This window comes from Lactuca virosa, chromosome 4 (assembly GCF_052849685.1).
Source record: "Lactuca virosa cultivar CGN04683 chromosome 4, Lactuca_virosa_CGN04683_v6, whole genome shotgun sequence".
Lineage (NCBI taxonomy): Eukaryota > Viridiplantae > Streptophyta > Magnoliopsida > Asterales > Asteraceae > Lactuca > Lactuca virosa.
This window is the reverse complement of record NC_136429.1, coordinates 125,056,252-125,081,554: the sequence shown is the minus strand read 5'-3', so window position 1 is coordinate 125,081,554 and position 25,303 is coordinate 125,056,252. Positions and strand designations below refer to the sequence as shown.

The following is a 25,303-nucleotide window of genomic DNA, read 5'->3' as shown; positions in this document are numbered from 1 at the left end:
ACTAAAAAGTCAAAACATAAAGTTTTAGAAACTAGGGTTCTAGACACACATGGCTAGAACATTCAACAAGTCTAGAAAAAATGAAATAATCCGCATACGAGACTTAAAAATCCAAAGACAAATGTTTCCAAATGATTACAATCAAAACCTTGGTACAGTTTATTCCAAGAGTGTTGAGTGGTCCAGAAAGTGACAACTTAAAGTTACTAACTTTTAAATTTAATATAAAATCAACCAAAAATCGTTAGAATGAGATCTTTATATCTATGAAAAGAAAAAAAAGGGGAACTTTACTAATATTAATTTATCGAAATTTTAGAATGGGTTGAAAGGTAAGAAAACATATCCCAAATAGAGCACTACAATCAAAGAGAAAATAAGGAAATATATACATAAGTTTTACAAGGGTAATACAACAAAGCACAAGCTAAATAATGTTATAATTGTTGTGTAGGTTCTCGGAAAGGAAATAATCCATCTACCTCAAGCTAGCTAATTTTCAAGTTCAAGGAGGTGAGTTACACCAACTTTCTCCTATTATGTAGCCATTACTTGTTTTATGTTATTGTTCATGGATACCCTAATCCGGTAGAGTGAACAAGGAAAAGTAGAATGTAGTTTGTTCTCTAGTGAGACAAGCAGAGGAGATTCATTTTCGCATTCTCGATTCATTAATTGTTATTGTGTATTACATCACATTTGATTATATGATCTAATCACATATGAATTATATGCACAAGATTCATTTTTTTTGTTTTCGATTCAATAGTTGTTCTTTGTCCATATTAATCGTATGTTATTAAATACATAAAATGACATATGATTCAATACATGATAGCAACTAGATTAAATACATGACAACAACTTATGAATTGATAACGCGAATTTGAATCTTATTCACATAAATCATATTTGATTAGATATATGTATAATCACATGCGATTAAATACATGAGAACAATTATAGAATCAAGAACACGTAAATGAATATTTTCCATATAAATCATATGCGATTAGATACATATAATCACATATGATTATATGTATCTAATCACATATGATTTATGTGGCTACGATTCATTTTTGCGTTCTCGATTCAATATCTGTTTTTTCCATATTAATCATATGTGATTAAATACATTTAATCAGATGTGATTATATGTTTCTAATTAGATATAATTTTAGTTGAAAAAATCAAATATTGCCCATATAAATCATATGTGATTAGATACATATAACCACATGTGATTATATACACGATAACAAATATTAAATCAAGAACGCGAAAACAAATCTTTATCCACATTAATCATATTTGATTAAATACATCTAATCACATGTGATTATATGGATGTAATCACATATAATTTATGTGGACACAATTTATTTTCGCTTTGTCGGTTCAATATTCGTTCTCGTCTATTTTATCACATGTGATTATATATATAATCACATGCGATTAAGTACAGGAGCACATGTATTGAATGGAGAAGGCAAAAATAAATCTTGTCCACCTCAAATCATATGTGATTATATATACATATACTCACATGTGATTAAATACACAAAACCAATTATTCAATCGAAACCGCAAAAATAAATATATTCTACATAAATCATATCTGATTAAATACATATAATCACATGTGATTATATGTATCCAATCATATATGATTTATGTGGATAAGATTCATTATCACATTATTGATTTAGTAATTATTCTTTGTCAACTTTAATCATATGTGATTAAATACATCTAATCACATGTGATTATATATATATCTAATCATATATGATCTATATGGACAAAAAAGAATGATGTCTATATAAATCATATGTGATTAGATACATATAATCACATATGATTATATACACGAGAACAACTATTGAATGAAGAATACAACGATAAATATTGTCCACATATATCATATGTGATTAAATGTATATAATCAGATGTAATTATATGTATCTGATCACATAGAATTTATGTGAAAAATATTCATTTTCGTGTTCTCGATTCATTTTTGTGTTTTTAGTTCAATAGTTGGTCTCGTGTATTTAATCACATGTGATTATATGTATTTAATCATATATGATTTTTGTGAAAAAGATTTTTTTTCACGTTCTTGATTCAATAGACGTTCTCGTGTATATAATCAAATATGATTAACATGGATACGATTCATTTTCATGTTTTTTATTTAATAGTTATTCTCATATAATGAATCACATATGACTGTATGTATTTAATCATTTGTGATTAATGTGCACAATATTCATTTTATGTCCCATATAAATCATATGTGATTACATACATATAATAACATGGTGGATTGTGGGTGGTGGTGATAGGGTGATGATTATAGTGGGTGGTGGGTGGCGGTGATGATTGGTGGAGACTGGTGGTAGTGGTGGTGGTGGTGGTGGTGATAGGTGGTGGTGTATGGTGGTTTTGGTGGGTGATCGGTAGGATAATGGTGGCGGGTGGTGGTGATGGGTGGATGATGGCGGATGGTGGTGATGGGTGGTGGTGGCGGGTGGTGGTGGTGGGTGGTGGGTGGGTGGTAGTGATGGGTGGTGGAGGTTGTTGGTGGTGGTGATGCTGGTGGGTGGGGTTGGTGGTAACAGGTGGTACTGATGGATGGTGGTGGTGGTTGATGGTGGATGGTGGATACTGGTCGTGGTTAGCAGTGGCAAGTGGTGGTGATGGTGTTGGGTAGTGGTTTTCGTGGGTGGTAGGTGGGGGTGGTGGTGATGGGTGGTGATGACGGGTGGTGGATGGTGGTGTTTGGGTTGTGAGTGATGTTGGTTAATGAGTTTTTATTAATTTTTAATTACTTATTTTTTGCTTTATATTAATATTATTTGATGATTTTAATTTTAAAAAAATTGTTATATATATATATATATATATATATATATATATATATATATATATATATATATATATATTAGTAAAAACATATTAAAGTTATAATAAAAACAATAGAACAATTGTTCAAGATATCAACGAAGGCTGAGGTAGGGCTTTCTTTTCCTATCACTTTCAGAATATCTTGGCATTTGTTACAAGAAAATTTTGAACTTATCTCCGTGATAAATTCTCCATAATCATTCGGTAGCTTTCATTGCTCCTTATCTTGAACTAACTAGTGTAAGAACCTCGATGGTTGCTTCTTTCATTCCATTTTCGTAATCGCTCACGTTTTTTTGGATGTGAAACACCATATCATCTTTTTAACAAAAATCGGAGTCTCTGTATAACCACTATAATTTGTCAAGAATCGTAACCATGACTTATTAGCGTGTTTCATTTTAGTTTTGACAACTCATAGAAACTGTTGCCGATTCAAAACACGACTTTTGTAGTCTTGAAAAAAGCAAGATCTCTAGAGAATTTATGGTGCTATTATAAATGAATTGTTCTGATTGTTCCATATCGATCATAATAAATGATTGTTTTTTTTTTCTTGAGATGTCAACTTCTAACTGAATTTGACACATGTTATTTTTATAAGAATTTTCGAATTTTTTTTTTCACTTGTTATTTTTGAGACTTTTTTATTTTTTATTCAAACTTCACTTGTAATGTCATTTCATATTAATTAAATTTATGAATATGTATTAATTGAATTAATAACCTCCCATTTATGAATTCTTATTTCCATATGTGAATTCATATTACTTAATTTTATTAGTATAGACTATAGATTAATTAAGAAAAATTTATATAAATGGTCTTTCTGGTTTATGAAATGTCACAAACTCAACATTTGCTATTTTTTTTGCCGAACATGAGCTGTGTGATTTCTAAAAACTACTGTGAATGGTCATTTTTGCTCACATTGTTGTTTTTAGTCTTATTAAACAATTAAGACCATTTATGTAATTTTGTCTATATTTTATGTTTATGAGTTTGTAGTTTTTCCACCTATTTATTTTTTAAAACATCACTTTGATCCATTCATTTTAAACTTTGTAAAATATTATTTTCACCATCTATTTTCTAAACTTTCGTCTTTATCATTTGTGGTATATCTAATTTGATTTTCTTTAATAACTTGCCTCTGTTAATAAAAAAATATATTTTTTACGTGCTTATTTTTATATATATGTAGGTATACATTCAAGGTGATCAACGTGTTCTTTAGCAATAAGTCATCTAAGGTTGTATTAAAAGAAGTTTTTCTTTTGTTTTAAATTTGTGATTCATAACAATTATTTACAATATGTCAATACTTATTTTATACTATTACTCACTTATTCATGTTTCTATTGTTTTTATTTTGAAAATTTACTTTAAAAAATGTTTAATTTTTACACCTTCATCTTCAACAAAATTATTTAAAACACGTCAACAGTTTTTTTATTAACATACATTGAATTACTTACTTATTCACCATTTCGTTTGTATTTATTTCAAAATTTTACTATAAAAATACTTAATGATTACATCTTATATTTAACTTTTTTTAATTAACCCGTGTAGTATACAGGTCTCACACCTAGTAGATATTGAAATAACATTTAGATCACGATGGAAGGTAAAAGGTCGCAAGCTGCGTCGCTAACTCCTAATTATTTTAAAAATTAAACAGATAGATCTTTTGTCCATAACATTAATATGCATTGACTTATTGGACTCTATTGAGGAACTCCACATCCTCTAGTGCAATAAAACCATAAATATCAAGCGTAAATGGTATAAATACATGTGATTATCATAACATGCTTTCTCATATTTAGTCATATTGCATGAGACATATTTTAAAGCAACATGTCCAATATTGAAACAACATTCCTCAAACCCGCGTCAGTGGAAAACTCTATTAGATATATACATGCGTGTTTTGCCTACTATCCACCTAAGAACCAAAATATCAATTGATATGGGTGTTGATCTTCCTTTGAACATGTCACTCAAGAAGTTCACATTTGTTTCCTTCTTTCTGAAAACTATGAAATGCCTAAATACATGAAAATAACTTCCATTTGTTAAATGTGGCTCGAACATTTGGTGCATTCCTGTGGAGCATTTGGAGCACTAAAAACTATTTTGAGCACTTGAGGTTGATGGAGCATGTGACAAAGGAACGAATCATTTGAGATGGCTTTGGATCATCTGACAAAGGAAAGGATCAAGTGAGAAAGCAACGAATCTTCCAAAAGGGGGTTTGGGAGTAACTTGGAGTGGCTTGGAGCAACCTGGAGTGGTTTGTTGTAACTTGGAGTGGCTTGGAGCGACTTGGAGGAACTTGGAGAGCACCATATTGCGCCATGTAGAGGGAACTTTCGCCATGAAGAAATGAGTTGTGCCATTTGGGTGCATGTTGCACCAAATGGGAAGAAGTTGCACCGCACTGAAGAGATGTTGCGCCGCCATGGAGGAGAAGTTGTTCCATGTTGACGTGATTTAGAGAGAAATAAAATGTTTTGGAGTAATTTGCTAGTATTATACTTATAGATTTATAGAGCAATAAAATGTTGGGAGGGATATATATATATATATATATATATATATATATATATATATATATATATATATATATATATATATATGAGATAGTATATAAAATAAACATGAAATACAAATCTAATTTTAAATATATAAACCGAACAAACCAAACCGAGACTATCAACACCATGTAGTGTACTGGATCATAAATAGTGTAGCTGATGTGTCCTAAATTATATATATTTTAAGATACATTTCAAATATTTTTAGATTTATTTTTAGGACTAAAATAAGGCAAATGGTGCTTAATTGTTTTATATATTTTTTAGCTAAAAATGACATGTTGGTGAAATAGTAGTTGAAAAGTGTCATTTTGGATATTATTTTCTTGAAGTATTAAGCAAGAAAGATAGTTGGAGTTATGTATGGTAAACATAATGAAGAGTATTAAGATTCTATAGATAAGTTATGAACACGAGGAATATGACGACAAGAGAAAGAGAGGAAAGTCATGCTTGGTTGCGATGAAGGAAGGAGAAACCGGAGAAGGATCATCAAAGCTGAAGAAGAACTACTGCTTCATGGCACACGAATGAAGTATAAACATCGTCAAGCAGGTAAAATTTATGATATCTTCTAATCATTATAATTTGAAAAAATGTCAACATCACATAAATAATATTACTCAAACTTATGTTAACGTCCTTTTAGATTAGAACAAAGCCTTAGTTTAAAAGAAGATAGCGACCCAAGAGCTGTATCACTTAAGACGACGAGTAGAAGACAAAAAGCTTAAGGTCACATTGTTAGAAAGGGATTTGTTGTTAGGAAAAGATGTTAAGTTGCTTAATAAAACTAAGTTAGATGTTGATTTCAATAAATTGGATTTAGCCCGAGCCAAGAATGTACGCTTAAATCTTTTAATTGAAAAAATATTTATTGAAAGTGAAACAATCAAAAATCTTGTTAATAATGGATCCATAGATAACACTTATAACTGGGTTCGTAAAATGGCTTTGAAAACGGAGAAAAATCTCCACCCACATTGGGTGCCGACCATACTTATGTCCCCGAAACTTGCACCAACTATGAACCATGTGATATCTACACCTATCATAATACCACAACCTTCATCTAATATAGAGGCTAACTCCGAGGTCCTTTTCAAATATAAAGCTACAATAATATCAAGTGCAGGATATGGATATGATGAGGAAATCATAGTAGAAAGTCCATACCTGTCCCCAAAACTTGCTCCAACTATGAACCATGTGATATCTACACCTATCATAATACCACAACCTTCATCTAAGATAGAGGCTAACTGTGAGGTCTTTTTCAAATATAAAGCCACAGTATTATCAAGTGTAAGCATCAAAACCCTTCCAGAAGGAGCAAAAATGGACAACTTTAAATATGGAGACCTTTCCCGATGTTATGTCTTCTATAGTTCATATGACTCATCTCCCTGACCTCTTTCTAAAAGCAAACTTTACAAAAGAAAGAGACCAAAGTTGAATACTTCTGACTTTTTGTCACCAAAGGATGAAGTTAAACAAGCATTGAAAGAGGAAATTAGATCTCGCGTAGAGGCTAGAAATAGTGAGTCCATTCCTAATGTTTTTACGAACAAAATGCCTTATTTTTTAAGAAAGAAAAAGGTTTTCAAAAAGTCCTCTCAAAATGGAGATGCACAGAGCACATGTTTGCAAAACATAACCGCACATACCACACCTTCGCAAAATACTTCTATGTTGTTACGGGCCCCAAACAAGTTTGAATGCCAAATATAACTGAATGATTATACAGGAAATATGAGGGAAGGATCACGAAACTGAATGGTTAATTGATAGTGCATGTTACTTGCACATGATGGGAAGGTTGGAATACCTTCGTGACTTCAGGCTAGTCACAAATGGTGGTCACATAACTTTTGGTAACGATTCAAACGACACATTACAAGGATATGGTGTTCTTAAAAACTTTAATTTTTTTTCCTATATTGAAGGATTAAAATACAACTTAATAAGTGTTGGAAAACTCTACAAAGCTGATCATCATGTTGAATTTGATGATGAGTACAACTATATCATGACAAATAATATAGAAAAATGTCGTATCAAATCCAAAGTTGTGGGAACCATGTTTCCCTTGGATATCCCTCTAGTCATTTGAAAGACACAATTGTGTTTTCTATCAAAAGCACTTTCTGAGATCAGTCTGCTATGGTACCAAAAACATTCTCACCTTAACTTTTGGTATATCAACAAACTTGTTACTGGAGATATGACGCGAGGATTGCCTGCCCTCAAATTTGACAATCACACTTAATGCGTTTCTTGCAAAGCTCTTCCACAAGCAGTAAGAATGGACAATTTTGAAATTGGACAATTTTCTAGATGTCATGAACTCTACAGTTTAGATGACTCTTCACCAAGAACTATATCGCAGTCCAAACGTTTCAAAAGAAAAAGACCTAAATTAAATAAATCTGACATTTTGTCACTAGAGGATGAAGCAAAGAAGGCCTTAATAGTTGAAATTAAATCTCGCATTAAGAAAAGGCAAGTTGAGTCAAATCCCGAGATTACAGAAAACAAAAGGTCACAAATTTCAAGGAAAAAAGTTTCAAAAGACTCAGCGGTAGGAAAACAATTTCAAAACAAATATAGGTAAAAAATTTTTAACAAATTTAAGTCTTCGTAGAAGTCAAAAAGGGATCAAAACATCAAAATTCCCAACAGGTCACCTAGTCCTACTAAGCCTCATAGCCCCAAAGCTGTGAAAAGTAACAACATCGTAGTTGTTACTATTGGATTAGGTGTTTAAGCCCATAACTATAATTGGTATCTACTTGACCCGATAGTAGCATGGTCCTTTTGGGTTGCCTTCACCGAAGCAATTGGATAGGATGGATATTTGAGAAAGAGGTTATTTGTGATTTATTAATATATTATATGAATAATATATTAATTAAGAAATCACATTATTTAATTAGTATTGATCAAGAATTAATTTGGAATTAATTTAGTGATCAAAAGACACTAATTAAATTTGCGGGGGCTGATTCAGGAAATCAGTAATACTTATAGTTTGGGCTAATGATCCATGTTGATTAGGGATGGGCTAAACCTATATGAGAGTCCATAAAGGTTTAATCCAAAGGGCTTAAGAAATATGAAGAGTCATGTGAATTAGGGTTTGCATGAAAGAAACCATAGCATGTCACACTATAAAAGTAACCCCTTAACACCTAAAATCGGCTAAGGCATCCTAAAGGAGAACCATAACCGATTTTGTGGTTCCTAGCCTCTCTCATAAGCCTCTTCTTGCTTTTGGTGTTGGTGACACATTAGATGCATCATATTTGAGGTGCTAAGCTTTTGAAAGGCCAAGAACTACAAGCTACAAATAAGAGGTCTTCTTCTAGCTAGTTTTTTATGTTGTATATCTCCAATTGCATGCTAGTAAGGGTATATGCTTTGGAAAATGAAATTGCATGTATAATTAGAGAAAACTTAGATACAAAGCATCTAGGGTTGTATGTGCACCATAAGAGTGTTATAGTACTTAAAACCCAACAGTTACTCCTCTGAATAAGACACGTGATCAAAAACTCAATACATTCATTATTCATGGCACAACAATTTTCACTCAAAAGAACAAAGAAAAATCCAAAATGAAGAGAAATGTTAAGATACATATTGGTTACGTTCCTAAATCCAAACCTAGGAAAACAATATGGATAAATGAAAAGAAACTTACCTTTAACACTTATCCGCCTGTTAAGAAAACTACCTCTAGGTCTAAGAAAGGATATTTCACCTCAAAAAGGATTTGGAAAAGAAAATAGGCCAACAACACCACATGATCAAAAGTTAGAAAACCACACACAACAATAACACCAAAAATTGAATCTTCTTTTCATAAATTTATTAAGAAATCACATTAAGTTGTTGTGGGCCCCAAACAAGTTTGAGTGCCCAAATTAACTAATTGATTATGCAGGTAATGTGCGAGGATCACGAAATAGTATAGTTAACTGATAGGTGCTGCTCCTTGAACATGATGAGAAGGTTGGAATACCTTCGTGACTTTAAGGCAGTCACGAATGGTGGTTACGTAACTTTTGGAAATGATGAAAATGGAACTATCTGAGGATATGGTGTTCTGAAGAATGGAAATTTATTGATTCAAAGGGTTGCCTAAGTTGATGGTTTAAAACACAATCCTATATGTATTGGGAAATCTACAAAGCTAGTCATCGTGTTGAATTCAATGATGAATACAGCTACATCATGACGAAAGATAGATCAAGATGTATAATTAAATCAAAGGTTGCTGGAACAATGCCCCCATTAGACATATATCTAGTCGTCAATAAATCACAATTGTGGTGTCTGTCAACAGTAGTCTCCAAGGTCAATTGGCCATGGGACTAGAAACTTGCTCACCTTAATTTTTGGTATATCAATAACATGGTTACTGGAGAAATGGTGCGAGGATTGCCTCTCCTGAAATTTAACAATGACACTTTATGCCCTGCTTGTGAGTGTGAAAAAAAAACAATGGGAAGTCATTCGTTGATCCTAGATTCATCAACTGTTGAACCTTTAGAGTTACTTCACATCGATTTCTATAGTCCGTCCATTGTTGCTAGTCTATATCATAAGCAATATATCTTATTAATCATCCATGATTACACTTGCTTCACTTGGACTTTCTTCTTAAGAATGAAATAAGAGACAACACATACCTGGATAAACTTCATCAAGGAAATTGAATTGCAGATCAAGCTTCTCATATAAAAGATCTGAAGTGACAATGGAACTGAATTCAAAAATAGACATCTAAACGAATTCTTGCTATCCAAAGGAATCAATCACAATTTCTCCATACCATACACACTACAACAGAACGACATAGTAGAAAAAAGGAATATAACTCATGTAGAAGCTGCTAGATCAATGCTAAACTTTGCAAACTTACCACTCTACTTTTGGGCAGAAGCAGTTGCAACAACGTGCTTTGTTCAAAACCAAGGTATCATCACAAAACGCCTAAAAAAGACTCGATACAAAGGTTTGAAAAATCATAAACCCAATGTTCACTTCTTTAATATTTTTGGTTGCAAGTGTTTTGTGGTTAACAAAAAAGAGCACTTGAGCAAATTCGCACCCAAATCAAATGAAGGAATCTTCTTAGGATACTTTACAAACATGTGACACCCCCAAACCGAAACGGCGAAAACGTTCGGGGGCGGAGGACATTCACAACAATTGAATAATAGTAATCAAAACAACAACAACCATTGTATTACTAGTATAATGTTTACATTACGTTTGAATTATACATGAATGTCTTCCAAAGTAAATATAAGTAAAGACTCGAAGCTACTATGCTCCGTCTTCTTGAATCTGCGTGTGTACCTGTCTACTAATGTCCTGAGAATACAAGTAGGTTTTGAAAGAGTATCAGCATAACGCTGGTGAGTTCATAAGCATTTAGTTTTGGAAAAACTGTTCTTTGTTCTTTTGAAAAGTGTGTTATCTTTCTCTAGAAAAACCTTATATTTTATGATGTAATGAATGTATAAACCTTAAGTAAAAATGATTCTTACCAGTTCCTCCTGCGAGTACTTAGTGTATACAAATCATATACAATCCAGATCGAAAAAACAATCGATTGTGTGGTTCTGCCCCAAGCCCACAACCAAACAAGGAACAGGAAGTGAGGCGGAGGCCACACATTCCACTGGTTGTCAGATCCTCATGTACATAATCCTGAAGTATTCACTAGATACTTGCAAAATTAACTGTATTGTCCCTTTGATATCTGTTGAAAGTGTTCCTCAAGAAAAATCCATTATTTTCTTATTGTATGAATGATTAACCAATTCTTTTTATATCTACTTAGCTCATACTAGCTATGTATAAACCAATATCGAACAGACGGTTGATTTTGTGGATCTGCCATAAATACACAACCAAACAAGGAACAGGAAATGAGGCGGAAACCACACACTCCATGGTTTGTCGGATATTCTTCACACATAGCGTGGATGTATAAAATAAGGAATTACAGAATTATTAGTAATGTTCATTAGTAAAATGAATAACCGCTTGCTTGTAAAGTACCAATGTTTACCATGGAAAATCCTATATTTTCCTAAGTGTATGTTATGTATGTACTCTGTACGAAAACCTTTGTATGAAAGCCCTTGTATGAAACCATTGTATGAAACCATTGTATTAAACCATTGTATAGTAGTCTTATTACATAAATAAAACTAGCTGAAAACGTGTTGTTCTGTATACTAAAAGTGTTGTTAATACCCTACTGTGATCACCTAGTACATACGAGTTATTGAATTCTACATCGAACAGACAGTCGATTGGGTGATTCTGCCCTAAGCCCACAACCAAACAAGGAACAGGGAATGAGGCGGAGATCACACATCCCACTGCAAGTCGGATGTTAATTTCGTATTACCCTAAGGTACATACTAAGTCACCGCCTAGTTACTAACCCTGTTGACTGATTGTTAGGTATATTATTACGTAATGTTATCTACTTGCGAGTTTTATTACCATGCTAAACTTGATATGGCGCGAATCGGGCACCAGTATCCTTTATGACTTTGTCACCCGTAGACCTGCCGGTCCTACTGTAGCTAACAGCAAGGTGCGGGATAGTAAGTGCTGTATAGATCTATAAACAAAAATCACGCTCTACTTCGAGGAGACTCTGGATCATAAGGGGTTGTCTTCCACTAGTACATGTAATTGTACCCAAAGACATGTCGCTCAAGCTAGATTAACGATATTACAAGTAATAATACGAGAAAAACCTTTTATTAAATATTATTCATAAAAGATGTGTGTATGTATTTGTATAACCATGTATTGAATACCCAAACTATATTTACTACAGTTTGTGTGTTTGTATATGTATAACCTTGTATGAATTTCCCAAACTATACCTATTATAGTTTGTGTGTTTGTATATGTATAACCTTGTATGAATTCCCAAACTATACCTATTATAGTTTGTGTATTTGTATATGTATAACCTTGTATGAATTCCCAAACTATACCTATTATAGTTTGTGTGCTTGTATATGTATAACCATGTATTGATCTAAAAACTATGAGGTTAAGCTTGTAAGTTGAAAATGTCCCTTATGCTCAGCATAATACAGAAGGGATAAAATATCTAAATATTTTATAAAAGTATAGAAACTGTATGTTTGTATCGATTGCATCCGTTTTAAGTTTATTGAAATCCTTTTTGTATAAATTTCATAAAATCATTTATGTTTGGCTTGTATTCCCCCCCTCCCCCCTGAAAACATTAAAAACTCGGAAAAATGTAGGGGTATGAAATCACCTTATGTGTTTGATTCGATTAAAAGTTCGCGTAAGGATGGGGAGCTCCACGAATGAATTCCCGAGACACAACGAGTCCTAAATGACATATAATAGCATATATATAGGCATGCAATTAGTGTTTTGGACAACTAACACGCAAGGAAACACCCTTAGGGACTAGGAAACACTTGGACTAAGTGTTAGAATCACAGGTGATTGACTAGAATGGGGTTTACGCCCATACAGGAGAGTGTACGGCCAGGGTGTACGGTCAAGGTGTGTGTACGGCCATGAGTGTACGGCCGTACACCCATGAAGGAAACATGCAACAAGGGGTGTTTGAACAATGGGGAAGCTAGTGGGTCGATTGATCATCAAAAATATGAACTCGATTCTCACTTTGGAGGCCCTTTCGGGGTGTTTTGAGGGGTGTACGGCCATGCAAGGGTGTACGGCCGTACACTCCTTTTTTTCTTGAGTTATGGTCGATTCTAGGGTGTTTAACAAGTGTTTCTAACATGTATTAAGCATAGGGAAAGGATACTTACAATTTGGAGGCTCAAAATGGTGTTCACAGCCACCAAGAACATGTGTGTGTTCTTGGTGTTCTTGGTGAAAGATGAAGACCTTGAAGATCTACCCAAAAAGATGATTTCCATGGATGAAATCAAAGGGTGATACATGATTAAGAAGGATAATAACACAAGGATGGAAGAATCACTTACGTTTTTGAAGATCTAAGATGAAGAACTCGATGATAGTTAAGAGAGAAATCGATTTTCTTGACTTGGAAGTGTGAGGAATGACTAGAAATGAAATGATATCATACTTATGGAGGTGGTGTACGGCCAACATGGGTGTACGGCCGTACACTCCCTCTGATGGAGTGTTCGGCTCGATTTCAACGCGAAGAACTTTAGCTGACACTTCCCTAAACCCAACCTTGATTGTTCTTAAGCTTAGAACACTGAAACAGACCCTAAACGATGTTAAAAGATAGCAGAAACGGGTCTGACACTCGGTTGAATTGAATTGAATGGCTGGACTTACAAGGAAAAAGTTTTCGGGTTGTCACATCATCCCCCCGTTAGAGGGAATTTCGTCCCGAAATTCGAACATGGAATATAATTCCTGGACCTGGAAAAAGATGAAGGGTATCACAAGTGTCTCATCGGATAGATACTTCTCTAGGATCGGTAGGGTACCTGGGTTTCATAAAACCCTCGCGTTCTCTAGTGAATCCGGATCCTCGCTGGGTGTTTCAGCGGATCATCACTGCTGTATCTGCTGTTCTGATATGTGAAGGGTGGGTAGGTTTAGCTTGCTCAACCATGTTCATCCAACTGGTAGGATGCCCTTTTGTGGTCCTGAGCAGCCTTTGTCCTGAAGTTCATGGTAGGACTCATACTTGGTTCATCCATCATTGTCTCGTGTACACAAGTCGTATATAATTAAGATTGACAAGACGGTCGGATGGGTGGCTCTGCTCCAGGTCCACAACCAGACAAGGAACAGGAGATAGGGCGGAAACACACATCCTAAGTCAGTAGAATCTTAATTATATACCACCCTCGCGTGTACATTTAACATTGATAGGCTACGCGAGTGGTATTTCCAAAATGATCTGCTGAGGGTGCTTAAGCAGGTTAGAGGTGGATACCATACTCCTAGCATGGATACTTTTCGGGGGTTGAAGCGAGATGAAATTTCGAGGTTCGCATCTAGTTTGTCGTTAGGAGTGACGAGAGTTTTGTTATTCGGTTGGTTTAAGGCAAAGGGTCTCCTTGGTGACACATAGGTTTGGCATCGCGTGGACTCAGTTAGATTAGGTGGGATGACATCGTCGGATGGCGTGTTAAGTTAGTTCGGAAAGAGTGCTTTGTTTGAATATCGGTGCATCTGAGTGTATGTTTCTGGTGCTTTCTGTTTTGATCCTAATATTACTACTATGATGATTTTGTATTGCCTTACGTTTGTATTATCTGAAAGATTGTTCTAGTGACTGATACTTGATATTATGATCCCTATCCAGTCTCTCTATAATCGCTTGGTTTTTGCAAGTCATATATAATTAAGAGTGATAAGACAGTCGACTGAGTGACTCTGCCTTAAATCCACAACCAGACAAGGAACAGGAAATAAGGCGGAATCACGCACTATAAGTCTACTGGTTCTTAATTATATATGGCCCTACTTCTTACACCAAGTCATTATAGCTTACCAGAAAGAGTATTTAGTTTCTATATAAACTATATGCTTAGTTTAGACGAGGAAGAAACTATTACAGTTAGGATTTGGTTGGGAAACGTACCGCTGTTCTCATGTGGTTCCGGGGTAGACTCTCCTGTAGTGATCATTAGCACTCTTCCTTCTCCACCAGGGTTCCTGACCAATGGACAATCTTTCTTAAAGTGTCCCGTTTCGCCACATTCATGGCAGGTCTGACTCACTTCCTCAAATGGAACCTGAGAGATTGGTTGTGCCGGTGCTCTACAGAAGTGGATGGTGTGTCCTTTTCGGAGGCAGTTCTTGCAATACAACTTCTGACACCTTCTGATATGATGGAAGTTTCACTTATTACATTTAGGGAGGGTTCCAGCATAACGATTGTCGGGTGTTGAGGTGGTTGGTGTCGTGGCAGCCTAGGCTGCACCTGTCTGTTGTCCCTCGGAGGGTCCTTGTGTTGACTGTCTCTTCTTCCTACTCTCGGTCCCTTGTTTATCATCGCCTCCTTTGGTTAACCCATAAACGGGGTCCATTATGCCTTGGCGGATCCCATAGGCCACCAAGGTTCTAGCCAGGCGTTTGGTACTGTCGAATGTAAGAGGTTTTGCTGCTATTACGTCTCCTTGGATTGGAGAAGGTAGTCCCCAAATGAATCTTTCTACCTTGTTACATTCCGGGGTAACCATCCCAGGGCATAGCGTATCTAAGTCGCTGAATCTATCTGTGTAGGCTTCTATGTCTGAGCCTGCCATGGTGAGATTCCATAGCTCATGCTCTAGTTTTTGCACTTCGCCCCTCGGGCAGTACTCTTCCAGCATCATCTGTTTTAGATTCTCCCAGCCCATTGTGTTTGCGATCGGAAGAGTCAATGACTTGATCTCTGATTTGTAATGACAAAGAACTTATAATTGAACACATCAACTTAGTCATGGTCGGGCCCGACACTATAAGTCAATACCAAATCACCGAGGGGCCCAAAGATGTCGCTTTTCCCGTTAAGGCAAACGAAACGAATAAAATTTGACTTATATGCTTGGACCATTTACTCAACAAATCATGCATGGCAATACATTTTATAACATCAAGTTATTGATGCATTTTCATATTATCAAGGCATAACGAACTTGTAAACTACAACTCATATATCTCTGTTTTTATATTATAAGATATTATCGTCTCAGAATTACTCATGATAAATTCCATGAAGTAATTCTCTGAGCGTGGGTTAATCCAATACTTAAATTTCCATTTCTAAGTACTCATGAAGATTGTAGCATTACTATTGCCATGTCTAAAACTGCTTAGAAAATCTACAATTCAATTCATGACAGTCTTAATTCACTACTTACTTCCAAATGTATGATCGACTATGGAATTTGAATAATCATATTATTCGGGAAGTAAAACATGCAAATTGAAACACAAGAATAAAAAATTGACAAAAGGTGGTAAACAAACTCATAAATAATTCTCAGCTATTTAATCACCAATAGTCAATTACATTTACTTTGTTATAAGTTTCAAACTAACTATCTAACTACTAAAACTAACATCATCTCTCAGACTAATGCTCCTGGCATGTTGAATATGTTTAGCCCTACTCAGACCCTTCGTAAGTGGATCTGCATGATTATCTTCAGATGATATTCTCTTCACAATGAGGTGACCTTCTTCTACTCTATGTCTGATGAAATGGTATTTTATGTCGATATGTCTTTATCTTCCATGATCTCTTGGTTCATTTTTCAAGACAACCGCTCCTTCCTTATCACTAAAAATTTTCATCGGCTCCTTGATGGTTGGCACAACTCCAAGATCTCCGATGAAGTTTTTCAACCAAATTGCTTCCTTCGATGCTTCACTTGCCGCTGTGTACTCTGATTCACAGGTAGAGTTAGCCACTGTCTCTTGCTTGGAACTTTTCCAAGTAAATGCTCCTTCATTTAAGGTAAACACCCAACCATATTGAGAATGGAAGTTGTCTCTATCTATTTGAAATATGGTGTCGCTATACCCTGTTACTCTTAATGTATCATTTCCAACAAGTACTAGGACCCAATCCTTTGTCCTTCACAGATACTTGAGAATATTCTTATCTGCTATCCAATGAGCTTTACCTGGCTTTCCCTGATAATGACTGACCATGCTCAGAGCAAAGGACAAGTCAGGGCGAGTACATGTCAAAACATACATGATAGATCCAACGGCGGAAAATTATGGAATCCTATTCATTTATGCTATTTCTGCATCGGTACTTTGACTCTTAGTCTTAATCAGTTTGGTATTACTCTATATGGGCAGCTCTCCTTTCTTGGAAATTTCCATACTAAAATTTTTTAGCACCTTTTCAAAATATATATTTTGACTAAGTCCAATTAGTCTTTTACTCCTACCCCTCAGAATTCGTATCCCCGGAATATAGGCAGCCTGACCTAGGTCCTTCATAACGAAACACTTTCCAAGCCAAGACTTAACTTCATAGCGAAACACTTTCCAAGCCAAGACTTAACCTATAAGAAGTTTGTCATCAACATACAATACTAGGAAGGTTGCTATACTTCCACTAGCTTTGACGTATATACAAGACACATCTTCATTTATAGAGAAACCAAATTCTTTGACTTTCTCGTCGAAGCAAAGATTCCATCTGCGAGATGCTTGTTTCAATCCATAGATGGATTTCTCAAGCTTGCACACTCTATTGGGAAAATTTGAATAAAAAAAACCCGTTGGCTGACTCTTGTAAACATCCTCATCCAACTTCCTACTAAGGAATGCAGTTTTGACATCCATCTACCAAATTTCCTAGTCATGAAAGGTAGCTACGGATAGCATTATCATAATAGATTTTATCTTAGCCACTGGTGAGAAGGAATCATCATAGTCAACCCATGGGGTTTGAGTAAAGCCCTTTGCAACCAGTCGTGCTTTGAATGTGTGAACATTACCATCCATGTCAGTCTTCTTCTTTAAGATCCATTTGCAAACAACTGTCTTCCGACCAGGTTGTTGGTCAACCAAATTCCAAACTTGGTTGTCATACATGGACTTGATCTTGCTGTCCATTACGTCTTTCCATTTGGCCGCCTTAGGGCCTTCCATCACTTCCTTATAGTTAGCAGGTTCATCCAAGTTCATCAGTGTACAATCACTGATAAACGTATCACCATATGTAGTATATGGAAACCATAGAACTCAGTTGACATGCTAACTCTACTAGAGCGACGAAGAGGTAATGAATTATCAAATGGTTCAATTGGAATCTCTTCCTCTAGTTGAACCCTAGCGTCTTCAGAGGTTCTTTCATCGTTTGTTTCTTGAATCTCTTCAAGGTCAATGGTACTCCTACTTTCCTCTTTGCATATGAGCCCTCTCTCGCGAAAGACTCCTCTTCATGCTACAAAGACCACTTTTTTCACTAGGTCTGTAGAATTAATATATAAAGGATTTCTGTGGGAAGCAGATGAAAATACATCTCTTACTTCGAGGTTCAAGCTTGTCCTGAGTCTTTCATGTAATGAAAACTTCATAACCCCGAACCTTGATATGTGCTAACGAGGGAACAATCCCTGTTCACATCCCGTGAGGTGTTTTGGCAACCTTCTTAGTTGGGACAAGATTAAGAATATGTGTGGTAGTCTCTAAGGCATACCCCCAAAATGAAATTGGAAGGGAAGTTCGACTCATCATGGAATAAACCATGTCCAACAATGTTCGATTGCGCCTCTCAACCACACCATTAAGTTGTGGTGTCCTAAGAGTGGTCAATTTTGAAACTATTCCACATTCCTTGAGGTAGTCGTGGAACACGATACTAATATACTCTTCACCTCTATCAGATCAGAGCATCGTTATCTTCCTGCCCAATTGATTCCCAACTTCATGTTTAAACTCTTTGAACTTTTCGAAGGTTTCCAGTTTATGTTTGATTAAGTAAATATAGCCATATATACTATAATCATCTGCAAATGTTACATAAAATCGATTTGCATCTCTTGTGGTGGATCTGAAAGAACCACACATATCTGTGTGTATGAGATCCAACAAACCTTCACTTCTTTCACAAGATCCAGTGAAAGGTGATTTTGTCATCTTACCCAAAAGACAAGATTCGCATGCATCATCTGACCTTAGGTCAAATGATTCCATCACACCATCCTGTTGGAGTTCGACGATGCGTTTTTTGTTGTTGTGTCCAAGACGACAATGCCACAAGCATGCTTTGTCTATACCATTAGACAAATCAATTTGATATACACTATTGCCTAAATTTTCTACACACATCACAGTTTCATACACACCATCACAAGGTAAAGCTTCTAAACAAAAAATACTATTTTTATAAGCTGAAATAGAACCATTCAAATCATTAAATGAATATTTAAACCCTTGTCTGAGCAATGCATGAAAAGAGATAACGTTTCTTGTTATTTATGATGAGTAGCAATAATTTATTAAATCTAAACCAACACCATTACTAAGCACTAGACTATAAACTCCAATCTGGTAACATGAGAAGATCATATATCTCCCATGATTAGGTTCATTCTACCATGCTCCACCTCCTCTCTTCTTCATATCCCCTGCAAATCAGAACAAATATCACTATAACAAAAAGACCCTTTTACGACGCGCAAACCACGACACTCATTGATTTATGTTATGCAAAAGAGAGTGACATTAAAAAAGTGTCATCTCTTCAAAAAATTTAAGGATTTACGTCACACATTATTGTGTGCCCTTAAATTAGTGTCTCAAGAAAAGAAATTAAAAACACGGAGGGTGCTTTATTTTAAAGGCGCGTCCTCTATACCTGTCGCTTTATATGTGTAATGAAAACGCGCGTTTAGTAGAGGGGGAAACGAAATCCCCAAAATTTTGAAAACCCGTCTTCTACCTTCTTTCTATCTTTCATCTTCTCTCCTCTCCGATCCGCATCTCCGCCACTCCTAACCTCCTTATCGGTCTCATCAAACATCGTGTTCCCTCCTTAATACCTTGCGGGAATCTAAAAATTAGAAAACCCCGTCCTCACAAAGTCTAAGAAACTAGGGTTTTTTTCATCCCTCAAAGAACAACCCACATCCTCCATTGATCGATCTCTATCGCTTCATTTCTCACAAGAAATCAAACACTTTACATTCATAGGGCCACAAAATCGACTATTGTTGGAACTAGGGCTTCGGTTCTTATTAAAATCGAAGGGTTTCTGGTCACAAGGCCACAAATTTGAAATCAAAGTGTTAAGGTCTCGTTTATTGCTGAAATCGAAGGATTGATGCTCACAGGGCCACGAAAGCTAGGGTTTTTAGGCAAAGCTAGAATCAATCATGTCTCATTCCATCAGGAAATTAGTTATAAACGATAACTATTCTTTGATCGCGCTCCTCTCCAAGCTAATTGATTTGCTATTTCATAGCAAAGGTAAATAAGATTTCTTTTAGCTATTTTTCAGGTTCTAGAAGCTGTGGGTCCCATTATTTTTTTGTCTACAGATACACGAAAGCTAAGAAACGAGGGTTTTCTTAGCCCCTTTCATCCCAGATATCCTGACATTCTCACAAACTCTGCACATCCAATGGTGCACAATTTATTATTTTTTTACTTTTACTTTAAAAAACTATATACTTCCATTATAAAATCATAATGATTTATTCTTTTTCTTTGTTCACAGAGAGCTCAAGATTTGGCAAATGTAACTTCTTATAGGGAATGGGCACTATTTGGCTATCTTGTTTGTCCTGATGAGCTTCTTAGAGTAACCAACATTGATATGGCTATGGTATAATTATTATTATAAATACAATTCCCACATTTTTATAAACTTAATAATTTTCTTGCTTACATTAATGTTTACTTAATAATTTTCCATGTTTACAGGTTGTATTGAGGGAAAATCTAGTTCTTACTTTATATAGAGATGAGGTAATTAATCTCTAAATGATAGTTGACAATTTTTTGTTCAAGGAAATTAATATTTTTTTTATATTCTTGAAATGCAGTATATATTGTTGCATGAGGATTATCAGTTATATGTAATGCCAAGAATATTGGAATCAAAGAAAATGGCAAAATCAGGACGTACAAAGCAAAAAGAAGCTGATTTGGAATATAGTGTTGCAAAGCAAGTTGAGAAAATGATAAGGTATTATTAACATGGGAATTATATTAATTAATCTGATCAATTTAATTAATAATCATTGTTGTTTGTTTGTATGTTTTCTTTAGTGAAGTGCATGATCAATCAATTTTATCATGTGATGCTATTGATCATGAGAGGAGAATATTATTAAAGCAAGAGATTGGAAGAATGGTTTTATTTTTCACTGATCAACCGAGTTTATTAGCTCCTAATATTCAGGTTTATTATAATTAAACACACACTACAATCTATATTTTTCAATGATATAATATAACTATTAACCTTTTTTTTTAATTTGTAATATAGATGGTATTTTCTGCATTGACATTGGCTCAAAGTGAAGTGATATGGTATTTTCAACATGTTGGAATTAATTCATCAAAATCCAAAACCAATCGTATAGTTGCTGTAGACATAGTAAGTGATATTACTTCATAAATTATTGTTTTTTCTATATATTTATTTTTTATAATATTAATTAACAAGTTTGACTTGTCAACATGTGTAGAATGCAAATAATAGGATTCTTGTTGGATGGAATGGATCACCTATGCTGTCTAGTACGCAAATACATTACAGGTGAGGGTATAAAATGTTTAATTACCTTTTTACCCTTGAGACTCGGGTTTAAATATTTACACAATGTTTTTACAGCTGTGAGAGGGTATGGTTTATCCTACCTGTCATCTTCAGCAGGCCGCATCCGGTTTTTACTGAATACACCTGGCATGGTGGCTCTTGACCTGGACACCACTCTAAAAGGACTTTTCCAAAAAATTGTTGACCATCTTGAAAATATTCCAAAACCACAGGGTGAAAATATCTCTGCAATTACATGTGATTTATCAGTAAGTATAATCTTTAATTTTAATCCATTCAAATATGTGACATGGTTTTGTTATTATTTATTTATATTTATACTCATGTTTATAATGTATAAAAAAAAATAATAAACAGGAATTACGTAAAGACTGGTTATCAATTTTAATGATTGTTACTTCTACACGATCTTCAATTAACATAAGACATTTGGAGAAAGCAACAGTGTCTACTGGAAAAGAAGGCTTGTTATCTGAAGGGAATGCTCTAATGGAAAAGAAGGCTTGTAATATTTTTGGTTCTTGTTCCAAGTAAAATGACAACTTTTGGTCCCAACTTTACTTGGAACAGGGACCAAAAGTGTAACTTACTCTAAATTTTATACGTAAATTTTATACGTAAATTTTATTTTATCTTTTGAAGGGCAATTTAGTGAATATTGATTGGTTGATTCAGTTAACTAGAATTGGTCGAGATGCTGTTTTATATGTTGAGTCACTCATTGAGTCAATCATGGGAGGATTGGAAGGGCTAATCAACATTCTTGATTCTGAAGGAGGTTTTGGCTCTTTGGAGACACAGGTTCTTACTATTTTATCAATTTCCTTAAAAAGTTACCAAATTCATGTATTAAATTTGATAGACCTAACTTAATTTTTTTTTAAATCCCAGCTTCTTCCAGAACAAGCAACAATTCTGATGAACTTGACATCCAGACTTTCTATTCCTTCAGCAAAATCCCCAAGGGTATCTGGTATACATTTGCCAGACTATGAAAGCTACCCTGAAAATAATAATTCCATTAAAATGTAACATTCCTGATTCCTCAACATTAATTTTTTAAATTTATTATCTGTCCTCAAAAATAATACAAACAACATTTATGTCATCATAGGTTAGAAGCTGCAATGCTTTGCTCAGTTTTGAATGACATGGAGCCTATCTGTGTTCTAAATCATGTCTTTGTCTTGAGAGAGGTAATGATAATCCAAATAAATGTATTTACTTTGAATGACATAAAACAAAACTGATATTGTATTATTTCATAATGAAATGAAACACAGTACATGAGAGAATGCATCCTAGGAAACTTCAGAAGGCGTCTACACACTGTATTAAAATCCGACATAGATCTTCAACGTCCCACAGTTCTTGAATTCCTAATCCGTAGACACGTTAGCATAATCCTAATGGCAGAACAACATATGAGCATGGACCTCACACAGGGGATCCGAGAAGTTTTATTGACCGAATCCTTCATGGGTTCCGTTTCTTCTCTCCACACATTCGATAAACCCAAAAACGATCAACAAACGGGGTCCGCAATCGAAGTTGTCTGTAAGATAAACAGAATGTGTATTTGAATGAGTACCATAATCCACATGGGAAGAGAACATTTCAAGCAAAAGTAACAAAAAACATTACAAATTGTTAAAGCATGAAAATCCTCCTTTGCCCGGTGTTCTCTCTCTCTCTCTCTCTCTCTCTCTCTCTCTCACTAGTAGTTTTTGTCCCGTTATAGCATCCTACTTTCTTTTCCTTCCCTATTACAGCATTGTACTTTCATTTCTTTTTCTATTACAACGTACATTGTATTAAATAAAAAAAGCTACTCAATCATAGCAATGTCTGTTACAAAAGGTTTGATCTCAATGTCTTGTGAACCACTTGTTCATTTTGTAATGCAGATCTCAGTGTTGGAGATGGAGAAGGGGAAGGCTTCAAGTTTTTAGAATTTGGATTATGTTGTAGATTTGGAAACAGAAAAAGATAAGGATGCAATTAATAAGTATGAATCTGTTTGACTTTATGACTTTATGATGGTTTCCTTTTTTATTATATATATATATATATATATCTTGCTATTCTTTTTTTAGTCTTATCATTTGGTATCTTGTAGCAGCTATACAAAGAGCTTTTGGTTGCACAGGAGGAAGCCCATTTGGCTCATCAACAACTTACCTCTTCAATGGTAATAGTTGAGAAATTTTGAATACTAACAACATACAATAACACTCTTAACATACGACTCATGTAATGCCATGTAGGATGAAGACTCTGAAGCATTGGCAAAGTTATCAACAGACATCCAAGAAATCACATTTGAGATTCAACAGTATATATATTCTCATATGTATCTTTTTAACAGTAATAGGTCCAAGGGAAACTAATGTTGAATCATCAAATCAAGCAAATGTTGATATTCTAATGTTGTTCTTTTACAGGTGGTTGGAATTGGACCTAAAGTTAGTTGCTGAGATAGGAATAGTGGGTGCTCCAAATGCAGGAAAAAACATGTTTTTAAGTGTTAATAGTTTTGACATGTGGTGTTGTTTGACATAATGTTAGGTAACTTGTTTGACATGTGATATTTTTTTGAAATGAATTATCGTTCTTATGTATGGTATTTTATTTTGTATTATGATAATTTCAATCTGTTGTTTAATTTGAAAATTAGTAATTCTATCAAAAATATATATATTTTTAAATCATTTAAAATTATGACACGCAAATGCGTGTCGTCTTCCTTTATGACAGGGGCTTCCTTGATACGCATCGCGTGTCATAAACACGCGCGTCGTAAGGTTACGACACACAAATGTGTGTCGTTATTCTTTATGACAGGGCCTTCCTTGATACGCATTGCGTTTCATAACTGCGCGTCGTAAAAGCGTGTCATAAATGCGCGTCATAAATGCGCATCGTCTATAGACGACGCGCAAAAGCGCGTCATCTGTCGTTATGACAGGGCCTTCCTTGACACACATTTGCGCGTCGTCTGAGCGTTTTACGACGCTCATTGCGCGTCGTAAAAGGCTGTTTTTTCTAGTAATGTATGAAATCCACATCCTGTATTAAGCACCCAAGAAAGAGAAGAAGATGAGTTATTAGATGAAGTAGTGTATATACCTGCAGAAGCTGGCTTCACCTTGCAGTCTTTGATATCTTGCAGATACTTCGGGAAACTTCAATTCCAATGCCCCTTGTCGTTGCAGTAAAAGCAGATAACCTCTTTGGGATCAGAAGAGGGTGGATGATCAAAACTGGACTTGCCATTAGGGCCACTACTGGATGACCCTACATGATACTTTCCCTTCCAGTTTTGTTTGGGAGGACATTTCCTCTTTTTACCCTTTCCTTGTCCAATGACTAGGACGGGGGCACTAGCAGGAGTGGAGGCAATACCTTTTCCCTTCATTCCTGCTTTAGTTGTCTGCAGGAGATTGTGAAATTGACCCAGGGTAGTTTCACTGCTGTTCAAATGATAGGTCAGAATGTATTGATTATAACA

General features: G+C 35.0%; 1 protein-coding gene across 1 annotated transcript; it reads left to right on the top strand.

Annotated features, from left to right (window-relative positions):
• The first annotated feature begins 2,473 nt into the window (after positions 1-2,473).
• Positions 2,474-23,785, top strand: LOC145104982 (protein NAP1-like). The gene is made up of 17 exons (XM_079042132.1): positions 2,474-2,516; positions 2,628-2,715; positions 4,118-4,166; positions 20,506-20,631; positions 20,725-20,832; positions 20,931-20,975; positions 21,053-21,195; positions 21,279-21,411; positions 21,499-21,623; positions 21,710-21,771; positions 21,847-22,040; positions 22,150-22,293; positions 22,435-22,593; positions 22,684-22,820; positions 22,907-22,988; positions 23,076-23,349; positions 23,700-23,785. The coding sequence occupies exons 1-17, from the start codon at positions 2,474-2,476 to the stop codon at positions 23,783-23,785; spliced, it is 1,998 nt and encodes a 665-aa protein (XP_078898258.1).
• Positions 23,786-25,303: the final 1,518 nt, after the last annotated feature.